The sequence below is a fragment of the Myotis myotis genome, unplaced genomic scaffold, assembly GCF_014108235.1.
Source record: "Myotis myotis isolate mMyoMyo1 unplaced genomic scaffold, mMyoMyo1.p scaffold_m19_p_7, whole genome shotgun sequence".
Lineage (NCBI taxonomy): Eukaryota > Metazoa > Chordata > Mammalia > Chiroptera > Vespertilionidae > Myotis > Myotis myotis.
Window position 1 is genome coordinate 9,021,927 of NW_023416379.1, and position 12,868 is coordinate 9,034,794.

At 45.4% G+C, this 12,868-nt stretch overlaps 1 protein-coding gene across 6 annotated transcripts in view; it reads left to right on the forward strand.

Annotated features, from left to right (window-relative positions):
- Window positions 1-12,868, forward strand: part of ZBTB2 (zinc finger and BTB domain containing 2) — a 29,963-nt gene that overhangs the window by 8,793 nt on the left and 8,302 nt on the right. For 2 of the 6 annotated variants that reach the window (XM_036317350.1, XM_036317352.1), the window contains exon 2: window positions 9,481-9,665. The exons of 2 other annotated variants lie outside the window; for them this stretch is intronic. In XM_036317350.1, the coding sequence (XP_036173243.1) occupies window positions 9,493-9,665 (173 nt within the window). In that variant the 5' untranslated portion in view covers window positions 9,481-9,492. Of the gene's footprint in view, window positions 1-2,132; window positions 2,156-9,480; window positions 9,666-12,868 lie in introns of those variants that run through there. 2 more of the 6 variants (XM_036317351.1, XM_036317354.1) reach the window with 2 other exon arrangements.

Sequence of the window (12,868 nt, forward strand, 5' to 3'; positions counted from 1 at the left end):
TAATGCTGTAGTTATTATAATTAATAATGAATAGTAAGAAAGTGATTTACCATGGTATTGAGGATTAACTGTTATGTGTAAAGGATTATCATAACTCTAAAACACAATTCAGAACTTAATTGTTAACATGAAATGACATTTTAAAAGTGAAATATTTTTCCAAAATGTAGGGCACAGTAAATTGATGAGAATTTTTTAGGTTAATCTAAGATCAATAGAAATTGAACTTTTACCCCAAATCACCCAGCTAGTCAAGGCCAAGCCATGACTGGGACTCAACACTCTCCTCTCCAAACATATAGTTATCAATTTATTTAACAAATACTGAACACCCGACCACTTGCTGTGCACATGGACAAAGTAATAAATGATAAATAAGGCTTAGTGCTGGCCTTCCGGAAGCATCAGGCAGACACATGCAAGCTGGCTTGTTCACGGATGCCCCGGGGCAGGTAGAGCCTCCTTATCTGGGGATCAGGACATTTCTGCAGAGGACAAGTACAGCTGGGGGAGGGGGCAGGTGGCAGTGTGCCTCCTGCAGGAGGGCCTAAGGCCTCTCCCCACCGTCCATAGAAATCAGGCTGCTGAGCTGCCCAGCACTGAGAGCGAGGCCTCAGCAGTGAGTGGTGCAGACTGTTAGGACCCAGCAATTTCCTGGGCATTCAAAGCCTTCTGGGCAAAGAAAATTGCCCTTCTTCATCTTCTCAGTCACCCGGAATTGCCAAAGTGAGGGAAATGACATTGTTGTGTGTCTGTTATTACATACTTACATGAAACTGTATTTTTTTTCCTTTATTGATTTGAGAGAGAGAGAGAAACATGGATTTGTTGTCCCACTTATTTATGCATACATTGGTTGCTTCTTGCGTGTGCCCTGATCAGGATCGAACCCGCAAGCTTGGTGCATCGAACGACACTGTAACCAACAGAGCTACCCAGCCAGGGTGAAACTAGATTTTTGGTAATACTTGGACTTCAGAACAAATTGGGACACTAAATGATCACTTCGTAAAGGTCACCAAGCAGACAATCTTGTATCAAGAAAGCAATCAGGCACAACTTGATGTCATACAGTAAAATCTTAGGTTGTGATGTCTTTGTGTGGAAAAAAAAACTTCCATTAAATCTAGTGCCAAACTTGCCCTTCCTTTCGAAAGATATTCTGACATTATGTCCTTTCTACCTATTTACATTTTTAAGAATCTCCCTGCCCAGCTGGTGTGGCTCAGTGGTTGAGTGTCGACCTATGATGAACCACGAGGTCCCTGCTGGACTCCCAGGCAGGGCTCATGCCCAGGTTGTGGACTCGATGCCCCAGTGTGGGGTGTGCACGAGCAGCCAATCAACGATTCTCTCTCCTCATTGATGTTTCTATCTCCCCCTCTGAAATCAATAGAAATATATTTTTAAAATCTCCCATCCCTACCAAGCATGTATATTTTTTCTTGCAAAATAAAGAGGGAGCCACAGACTGTGGGAGCCGCTGTTTCGAGGTTGGGTGTGTGGTTTTTAGAAGGTCTGTGCAATCCCAGGTCTGGAAGCCATCAGGTTAGATCCACACTAGAGCCTGTGGTGCAGAGTCAGCAGGGGCTGGGTCATGCGGGCGGGGTGAGCTATGCTGAGGAATGTGGGTTTCTTCCTAAAGGCAGTGGGGAGTCACAGAAGGATATTAAGCAGGATAGAAGCATCGAATTTGACCTTTGGGAAGATCACTGTGGAGGGATTAGAGGGGCCCTAGAACTGGAAACAGGAGATGAGCAGGGAGGTAGAGCTCAGCTGTGGTAGGGTTCAGGTAGGAGGTGGGTGGGTGACTGATGTGGAAGAAGTGGAGGCCTCAAAGCTGAACTGAGAGTCCTAGCTTGGTCAAGGGCTGGATGATGGCGCCAGGCCTAGGCTGGGGGAACAGAAGGATCAAGTTTGTGTCTATGGCTTTTACAATCCTTTTGGAGAAAAGGGGGTGAGAGAGAGCGGGGGGGCGTTGGGGGGGAGGATTTGGGTTGTTTTACCCAGATTGAATGTAGGGTTCCTGTGGGACAGCCAAGTGCAAGAGGATCAGATCACTAAAGAGCCTGCAGATGAGAAGTGGGCTGTGGACCAAAGGAGGGGAGCGTCAGAAGAGGAATCATTGATGGAGATTAAAATAGAACAGCCAGAGGTGAGACCAAAACCAGCACAGCGGCCTGGAAGCCAGGAGCGAACATCGATGGTGCAGGAGGAAGGGTGTTAAGTGCCGCAGAGGTGGTGTCCGTGGGGCTGGGGCACAGCCTGGGTGCCCTTGGGGAGCCCTTGCAGTGCAGGGGGCTGATGTGGTTGCTGAGCAGTTGATGGAGGTGGGAGAATAGACATCCATTTCCACAAGGTGGGGGCGCCTTGAGCAGGGCAGCCGGTTAGATGCAGCATCCTCAGCCTACGCAGCATTCTTCTGCAAGCACAGCCACTTGGGAAGGATTCCGAAGGGGCCACGTGAGGAAAGGAGGTTTGGGAAAGGGCAGTACTGTCAGCTGGGCTGGGCGGCCGGGGTGGGAGTTGCCCATGATGCACTTCAGCTAGAATCCAGGCCTGGTCCCCTCCCCCCTCCTCCCTCCTCTCTCTCCCTCCTGCCTCTCATCCCTTGATCTCAGGATATTCACAAATGTAAGAGTTTAAGGTGGTTTTTTTTTTCTTCCTGAGAAAGACTTTTTCGTGTCTCAAATAAGATTTTTAAAAATGGATCTGTGTGGGATTTTCCCATGTGAATTGTGAACATATGACTGGTCTTTTCTTTTTTCCTCCTTTCATTTGCTTCACTTCTCCGCGACTCCTGTACACGTGTTCTTCCCTGTGTTTGAAAGGCACGTCAGTCAGTGTTTCCTATTCTAGAGGTTCCAAAATTGAGACACGAAAATAACTAGTAGACTCCCTTAGAAAGGAAACATTTCACAGTTTAGTCATGGCTTCATTCTTACGGTCTGAATAAAATACTTCTGTTAGTCAGTTCAGGGGATGAGCTGGAGCCAGGCATTTTGCTGTGTTCAAGGAGATGACACATATCTGTTAATACAAAACCTGAAAATCCTATAAAATACTGATAAGTTTGATGCCATTAAAATAAAAGTATATATGTAAAAAAATCTCTATAAAACAAAATCAGAAGAGAAAAATATTAGTAAAAGCTGTGACAAAGGGCTCACATATAATTTTCCTTATATGCAAAGAATTTTTAAAGATCTACAAGAAAAAAAGCAACCTAATGATGTTTTGTTTTATTTTGTGTGTTTTTTGTTAATCCTCACTCGAGGATATTTTTCCATTGATTTTTAGGGAGAGTAGAAGAAAGAGGGAAAGACAGAGAGAATCATCGACATGAGAGAAACACACCAATTGGTTGCCTCCTGCATGAGCCCTGACCAGGGCCCAGGGCCCAGGCCAGGGAGGAGAGCACAAACAAAGTACGTGCCCTTGATCAGAATCGAACCCAGGACCTTTGGCTCTATCCACTGAGCCAAACCGGCTAGGCAACCTGATTTTTAAAAGACAAATCTATCTATCTTCCTTTCTTTCTTTCTTTCTTTCTTTCTTTCTTTCTTTCTCTTTCTTTCTTTCTTCCTTTCTCTCTCTCTCTCTCTCTCTCTCTCTCTCTCTCTCTCTCTCTCTCTCTCTCAAAATCAATTTTTTAAAAAAAGTTATGCCCAGTGTTCACCAGAGTTTGGGGAAATGGTGGGGATGCAGAGACAGCTCCCACATTTTAAGTGTCCATAATATTTGAATCTCTTATAACAAATACATATACTTAAAAGCAGCAATAACAAGACTGTTTCTCAGTATCTTAAACAAACACGTTTGCATTGTATGCTCTGACACATCAAATGGACCCGTTTGCACTTAGGATTCGATCATCTTGAGCAAGCCACCTAACCCTCCAAGGCTATTGACTCATGTGTACAACGTGGTAGCAATTCCTCAAAAAGCTCAAGTAAGTTCATGTGAAATTAAATGACTAGCACAAGGAAATGAATGGTTAACAGTAAACACTCCATAAATAGTAGCACTCTCGTCATAACACCGAGTGGATAACAGCAGTGTGTTCGTGCACTTGAAGCTACTGTCAGTGGACGTGGCGCCTGAAGCTGCCTAAACGTAGATAAACTTGATTAGAGCCAGAGCACATGACAAAGCAGCTCATCACAGTTTGCTCTTAGAAGATACACTTTTTTTGTAGAGAAAAGTAGGTTAGTAAGATGGAAAGGTGTTCTGGCACTTTGCAGAGCACAGCCTTGAAGACAAACTTCTAGTTATATCCTGGTGGAGGTTAGGTTAGAGTGATGTTCTTTGTAACCCAGGTTACCTTGCAACCTGGCGCTGTCACCTGGCACCGTCTCTGCCTTCATCATGAACCGCCTGCCTTTCCTGTCTCCCCTTCCTTATCTGAGCGCTTTCACCTCCTCTGACATACACAGAAAACACGGGGGAACCAAGTTCCTGACCCTCCCACCCATGTTCGCACTTCAGTGACACTACAATCTAGGTCTTTATACTCAAATTACTGCGATGTGGATCCAGTTCTTGGTAGAAAACATGCAACTTGACATCCTGGAGTCTTGCTTTGTGACCTGATCCGTCTCTTAAAGTATTATTTCATTTGGTTCATTTATTTTAGGGCCAACTTGCTAGTTTCTGAATCTCTCAGCTCATCCCTAGCACAGGAAGGAGAGTGGGGAATTCACCTGTTGAGTCAGAATTGCTGTGGGTCAGATTTTGCTTCAGCCCAGCCCACGTTGCTCAGTGGTTGAGAGTCAACCTATGAACCAGGATATCACAGTTCGATTCCCGGTCAAGGCACATGCCCAGGTTGGGGGCTCAATGCCCAGGTTGGGGGCTCAATGCCCAGGTTGGGGGCTCGATTCCCAGTGTGGGTGGGGCATGCAGAAGGCAGGCAGCCAATCAATGATTCTCTCTCATCATTGGTGTTACTATCTCTTTCTCCCTCTCTTTAAAAAAATTTTTTTTAAGTTTTTTGGTAATGCATTCTCCACAGTAGCTTCCATAATTCTGAAGTTACCCATTTTTTTTAATTTGGCTAATTAATTTTTATGTGCTGGGCTTTTTTATAAGTTAAATTCTTTATTTTGAGATAACGATAGATTCATATGCAACTGCAAGAAATGAGAGTGGAACCTTATGTGCCCTTTACCTTTTTTTCCACTAATGGAAACATCTTGCAAAACTGTAGTATGATATCACAGCCAGGATGTTGACATTGACACAGCTGAGCTACACGACATTTCTATCGCCATGGGGATCCCTCCTGTTGCCCTTCTAGAGCAGAGCCCATTTCCCTCCTGCTCCCCTGACACTCCCTCTCTCCCCCCCCCCCCCGCTGCCAATCTGTTCTTCATTACTGTCATTTTCAAAAATGTCATATAAGTGGAATTGTTCAGCATATAGCCTATTGGGATTGGCTTTTCCACTCATCATTGCGTGTCTCTGCAGTTCATTTCTCCTTATGCTGAATAGTTTTTGTTGTATGGGCATACCACACTTTATTCACCCATCAAAGGACATCTGAACTGTTCCTGGGTTTTGACTATAAGAATAAAGCTGCTGTGTATATCCATGTGCAGGTTTTTTTGTGAGCGCCAGGTCTTCACTTCTCTGGAATAAATGTCCATGAGTGTAACTGCTGGGTAGTATGGTGTTTACATATTTAGTTTTTTAAGCAACTGCTAACTGCCCTCCGGAGTGGCTACAGGGCTTCACATTCCCACCAGCAGGGTTTGAGCAGTCCAGTTTCTCAGCATCCTTGCCAGCACTTAGTGCTATCATTGTTTTGTGTTTTGGCCATCCCGATAGGTATGTAGTGAAGTCCCATGTGGTTTTAACTTGCTTTCCGAATTGCTAATGTGTTTAACATCTTTTCTTATGTTTATTTGCCTTCTGTACATCCTCTTTGGTGTAAGATCTCTTAAAATCTATTGCCCACTTTCTAACTCAATTGGTTTTTTACTGTTGAGTTTTAAGAATTTTTATATATTTTTGAGACTAGTTCTTTATCAAAGGACTAGTTTGCAAAGGTTTTCAAATTTTTCTTACTGGTCTTTAGCTTCGTTTTGCTTGTTTGTTTTTAATTTTCTTAAAAGGGATTTTCTCAGAATGAAAGTTTTTAATTTTAATAAAGTCTAATTTATCAATTTCTCCTTTTATAGATTGTACTTTTGATGACATGTATAAAAATCCTGTATCTAACCATAGATCTCTAAGATTTTCTCCCTTTTTTCTTTTCCAAAAGCTATACTTTGGTGTCTTAAATTTGAGTCTGTGATCCCCTTTGAGTTAAAATATTTTTAATATGTTTTTTAATTCCTTTTTAATTTTTAAATATATTTTTATTGATTTCAGAGAGGAAGGGAGAGAGAGAAACATCAATGATGAGAGAGAATCATTCATGGACTGCCTCCTGCATGCCTCCCACTGGGGACCGAGCCTGGAACCCAGGTATGTGCCCTTGACCAGAATTAAACCTGGGACCCTTTGGTCCACAGGCTGACGCTCTATCTACTGAGCCAAACTGGCTAGGGCTTCTTAAATATGTTTTTATTGATTTTTTTAGAGAGAGGAAGGGAAAGGGACACAGAGAAACATAAATGAGAAATATTGATCAGCTGCCTCCTGCAGGGCCCCCCACAGGGGATCTAGCCCGAAAACTGGTATGTGCCCTGGCCAGTGACCTCTTAGTTCCTGGGTCAATGCCCAACAGCCGATCTACACCAGCCACACCACTTTGAGTTAATTTTTATAGAAGATTAGTCAGGTCAAGCTTCCTTCTCTCCCACCTCCCCCTTTTGCCTGGAAGTCCAGCTGATTCAGAACCATTTGTTGAAAAGATTACTCTCCATTCCTCCATGGAATTTTTTGTGCCTTTATAAACAATCAATTGTGCATCTTTGTATGGTTCTGCTTCTGGAAGGCAGCTATGCTCACCACTATACCACCAACGCCAACTACTTCTGAGTTCTCTTTTCTGATCCACTGGTCTGTGTTTATCCCTCCACCAGTACCACACAGTCGTGAGTACTGTAGCTTATATAATACGTCTTGAAATGAATACACTGATTGCTCCTGTGGAATCATGAGCAGAGCAAGGATGATGCACCAGGTACAGAAGGTCACCAGGGTGGAAAGCCCCAAGGTGCCTAGCAGGGACAATCAACTGTTGGGTGACTTTTCTCCCCTAGCATATCACTGGTCCTGCAGTTTGGACCCCCTGACCTTTCCTACCTGGAGATAACATCTATGCCTCAAGTTGAATTTCAGCTGCAGGCCCATTAAGCAACAAAACCAGCCTCAGGACCAGCAGCACTGGAAAGTGACCCCCTGCCCTGGTGCCGGCCAATCAATCAGTGACCACAACCCGAAAGGACACACCTGGAAAGCTGCTGAATAGTCTATTAAGATCTTCCCTGGGACGTCCCCTAACATCTCCACCCTTAAAGCCTCATGAAGAGGCCCCAGTGTGCTTCCCTTCCCCTCCCCTTCCCCTCTCTCCCTCCCTGCCCCAGGCACATTGCTGTCAGCTTCCTCACTCCCAAGTTCCAAGGGCCCTTCTTTTACCTCTACAACCTGTTTTCTAAGCCCATATCTTCTAGGAATTACTTCTAACTCTGTAATTTACCAAATAAGTGTTCTCTTACAGTTGGGTCTTGGCTCTGAATTTTTTCCTAGCCAGAACCCAAGTACCGAGGTTGCTGAACGCAAGGGTCAGACACCTGGTGCCGTTCCTGCTGCTTACAACACTCCCACTTTATTACTCTTTTTAAGGAATTGTTGTATCTATACTAGTTCCTTTGCCTTTACCTATGCATTTTAGGTTACTGTCTATGTCTTCAAAAAACTCCTACTTGGACAGTATCTCTCTCATTGCTGGATGGAGGTGCTGCTTAATTCATGAATCCCTTAATAAAACCAATCAATCTTCAAAAAATAAAAATCTTACAAGGATTTTGATAATTGTATCAAGCCCTAGCTGGTTTGGCTAAGTGGATATAGAGCATTGGCCTGCGGACTGAAGGGTCCCTGGTTCCATTCTGGTCAAGGGTGCATGCCCAGGTTGCGGGCTCGATCCCCTATCCCCCGTTGGAGCGTGCAGGAGGCAGCTGATCAATGATTCTCTCTCATCGTTGATGTTTCTAGCTCTCTCTTTCTCTCCCTTCCTCTCAGAAATCAATAAAAATATATTTTTTAAATAAAATTTGTATCAAATCTATAGATCAGTTTGGGAAAACACTGATATTTTTACTGTGTTGAGTCTACCTAACTGTAAATACAGTATGTCTCTCCATTTATTTAGATCTTTTTTTATTTCTTTCATGAGCATTGTGTAGTTTTCAACAAACAAGATATGTTTTAGATTTATGTGTTGTATTTCTTTTCTTTTTTTTCAGTGATTGTAAATGGAATATTTCTAACTTCAGGGTCCACAAGTTCAAAGTTAGCATGTAGAATTAGTTGATTTTCATATGTTTATTTGATGGCATCCTGGGGCATTGCCAAACTCAGTTATTAGCTCTAGGAGTTTTGGGTACATTCCTTGGGATTTTTTAAGTAACAACCATGTCACCTGCAAATAGAGACAGTTTTGTTTTTCTTTTCCTGTGTGAATGCCTTTTTGTTCCTTTCCTGCTTTATTGCACTCGCCAGAACGTCCAGGACTATGTTGAATAGTGAGAGCCGACATCCTCTCCCTGGTCCGATCAGAGAATGACTCTTGTAGCATTAGGTATCCTGTTAAACATAGTGCTGATCTATGTGTCCTTATAAATGCTTTTATAAATGCTGTTTGACTGTGAGGAGGAGCCGGCCACAGCTTTGCTGAACCAGCTCTAGAGTCCGTTCTGCTGTACATGGATTCCTTGCTAGGGTGCCCTGTGAGAAATGAAGATCTTAGAATCTGGAGTCAGAACACTCAGATTTAAATATCGGCCCTCCTACCTTCTAGCTCCATGGCCTGGGCGATGTTACACCTCGAAGCCCATTTCCTTCTCCACAAAGAGAAGGGTGCTTCCTTACTCCCTCCCGCGGCTGGGAAACTGCCCAAACTTAGTGCGATCTTCACCCCGCCCTGCTGTGGCCCCACCCAGCACCTTCATTTCTCTCTGAGGAGATTTGATCATTAACATTTGCATTTGGAATCCTAAACTAAAAGACTAAATGACCTGGGAATGCTTGCTGTCCGGAGGGCAGACTCAGTTTCCTGGCTCCTCCTCTTACACTGCCTTTGTGAATTTGGGCAAGTCCCGCAATCCCTGAGTCCCCAACAGCGCCGTCCTCTGTGAATGGGAGTTGTGACAGCTACTCCAGGGGCCGCCGGGAGACTCAACGAGTGGACTTAGGGAACGTTTTCAGCAGTGCCTGGCATGTTACCTGTGATCATTGCTATTGGTGACTGTAAGGACACATACTTGTTTGTGAATCATCTTTCTTAAAAAAAAATTGTTTGCTTTGCAGATTTTTAAAAAAATGGATTTGGCCAACCATGGACTTATTCTCCTGCAACAGTTAAACGCTCAGCGAGAGTTTGGTTTCCTGTGTGACTGCACGGTTGCCATCGGCGATGTGTACTTCAAGGCACACAAATCAGTTCTTGCTTCATTCTCCAATTACTTTAAGATGTTGTTTGTCCATCAGACCAGGTAACTAACGTGGTTGTGATAATCGAATGACTGCAGCTGACCTTCGTGGCCCTCTGTCCCGCTGGACCTGCTCTTCGCCCTCAGCGGGACCACGGGCCTCCCTCCCCGCCCTGGGCTCCCGGGCTCCCAGTTCCCTCCTGACCTCACTCCCCCCTCACCCTTCTTGGTTACCACTTACTTTCTAAGCCCGTTTCTTCTAATGCCATCCTTCCAGTAGCACCTGGGAATCGTGGGCCTTTGCGCCCCAAGCAGCCCCTCCGGGGGCCCTGGCCAGCGTCACCTGCGCGGTCCAGATCCCAGCTCAGGCCCATGAGGAAGCCGGCTGCCCCGACCTCATTCAGCTCCTCCTCCCCCTAATCCGGCCAGCTCCGGGCTTCCAGGATTTATCCTCGACTCCTTCTCTAATGGGAAGCTTGATGGCATCCACTCCCCCAATTTTCTCTTTTAAAATGTCTCAAGCTCAGTATGTTTACTTGTGTGTTTTTTTTCATCCCATCTCTTCTGTCTTGGAGAAGAGGGCCCCTCAGTGTTTAAGGAAAAGGCTCTTCTGACCTCACGCCCCCAGATCCCAGCCCCTAGTTTTTATTCTGCACTTGGGATTTTATACTTTTAAGCCCCCCAGTGTCTGAAGGGTCAGTGCTTCCGTTACCCGCTGTCTGCCTGTGTTCCGGTGCCGCTCTCCTCTGTTTGGCTACGGAAGTGCTCCAGGGTGATCTACGGCCTCTTGTACGGGCCTCGGCCCACACGCTTCCTGTCCGCGGGCCCTGTGGCTTCTGCCGCGTGCTCCGCTGAAATCATCCCTCCAAGGTCACCTCTTCCTCAGCACCTCTGCTCTCCTGTCTCCTGGTCCTTGTCCTGTCAGCACTTGCTGCTGTCTTCTTCCTCGGTCTTCTCTGCATTTGGTCGCTCTGAGCCCATGCTCTCCGGCCCTCTGTGAGGGGGGGCGGGGGGGGGTGAGGAGGGTCTGGGGCTCTTCCTTTCTGTGTGCAGTTCTCTTGGGTGCTCACAGGTCTCCTAGATCTCACCTCCGCCCGAAACCAGCTTCCAGCTCTGACCTTGATCTTTATTTCCCAAGGCCCCAGGCTGCCTGCCAGGCAATGACAACTGTATTTCCGCCTTTTATGTCATTTAGCATATCTAAAACTCAATTAAGCCTTGCCTGAGGTCCCTCTGGGTTTCCCCATTTTTTATCTTTGAGAAACCCATAATTAAAATCTTAGTTCCCAATCAGGTTTTCTTCAAAATACCTTTCATAGTAGTCCTTCCCTTCCCCTCACTTTCATTTGCTAATCATCTCACGTTAGTGTCACCTTAATATTCCTGAACATTGCTTTCAGTGTAGTGTGCCTTTAATCAGAAATCCACTTGCTCTGATTGGAAACCTAGAGGGTCCCCACTGCATACCAAAATAACATATTCTGCTTTCACAGTCCCACCGGCTTGAGGCCTGACCTTCCCACCTCATCTCCAACTGCACCCCAGTGGGAACCCCACCCTTCTCCTGAACCACAGTGTGCTGGCCGTATTCTGCCCACCCCCCACTCCCAATTCACCTCTCCAGCACCCCTCCCCCAACCTAGTGAACCAAAAGCTGTCCTTCTCTCACATCATAGCACTGGGTGCCCTTTTGTAGTATCTATCCATCTTCCCTTTGCTGTCCGTGTACTTGCCTCCCCTCCTCATGTGTATGATTCTCGGGGGCAGAGACTGGGTTTCACAAGTCCTTTTAACTGCGGAGTGTGTAGTTCAGGTATTTGTACATAATAGCACTTGATATGTTTTACCTTGTGACTCTAAGGATGTGCTCCCTTTTGCTAGACTGTCAGAGACTTGCTTCACTTACTCACCTTGCCGCCAATGTGTACTTACAAGTCCCAACACAATGGATGACACCTATCTGGAAAGGGGGAAGATTTTATTTTGGGGGAGTAGAAGAATACAATGGAATGAGCTTTAAATAGATGCAAGAAACTTAGTGTTGGCAGTAAGTAAAGGGCTTTCCAACAAGGGACTATGGTATCTGTGCAAATAGGAGTCCCGAGTTTAAGCAATAGTGTGCGTTCCTGCACCAGGGGTGGCAGGGGCCCTGTGGGCTGCCGCACCGTGGCCTTGCCCACCTCATCGGGACGAGGCAAATACTGGGTGAAAATTACTCCCTTTTTCTCAAGCCACTAAGAGCTGCTGCTTGGCTGCTTAAGAGAGAGAATCTGAGAGCATAGTTTTTTCATTTGGCAGCAGTGGGGAACCTTTTTTCTGCCAAGGGTCGTTTGGATATTTATAACAGCATTCTCGGGCCATACAGAATTATCAGCTTAAAAATTAGCCTGCTGTAGTTGGTCAGACATGTAAGTAATTCCCCCCTGATGCCTCTGCAGGGCCAGACCAAATGATTTCGTGGGATCCCCACCCCGGGCTTAGAGCGTGTTTTGTCTGTAGTTACCACTAGGTGTCTCTGTCCTGTGAACGCTACTCTAAGTGGTTTTCAATCATGTAGGACTGCAGGCTTGCGCTCTCAACTGAGACACGCCTTGCTAGTAAGTACAGCTTCTGACAGTGTCTACCATTTGACAGTCTTTCTTTTCAAACTCCTTTAAGCCCATCTTAAGATACTAGAATGTGAAGGAAAAAATGAAATTTTAAATGACTGTGAAAATTTTAAATGACTTTATACGGAAGGCTTGTAGCTGTGCTAAAACTATGTTTTCCCTACATAAAATGTTCTGTCAAACAGACATGTGCACATCAGGCCACTTGGTGAAAGTGTATTGTAGTGAGCTGTGTTCTTCCCAGAGGACTTGGAAATGACCGGCGTGGCCATAGTGAGCCCAGTGGTAGCTGCCTGGGAGGGAAAGCAGTCAAGGATAAAGGTGGCTGGACCTTCTCAAAACAACTTTTTTATGTGTCTGTGTGTCTATATGTGCTTCTGCTTTAAGGGGGAAAAGTTATAATGAAGAAACCAAGATAAGTTTATGCCTGGAAACCGCCCTGGGCCCTGGCAGTAACCCCCAGGGGCCTCCCTTCCTACTCCTGGTGGTTTCTCACCAACTCTTGGGGGCCCCAGAACTGGCTAAAGTATGGACTGGGGTCTCCTCAGCCCCCTCTCTTCTTTGCCATCAGAGACTCACATTGTTACTACACAAAACACTCTTGAGCAAAGTGAAAAATGTGTAGTCTCTGATAGTTCTTGAAAATCTGAGATATGT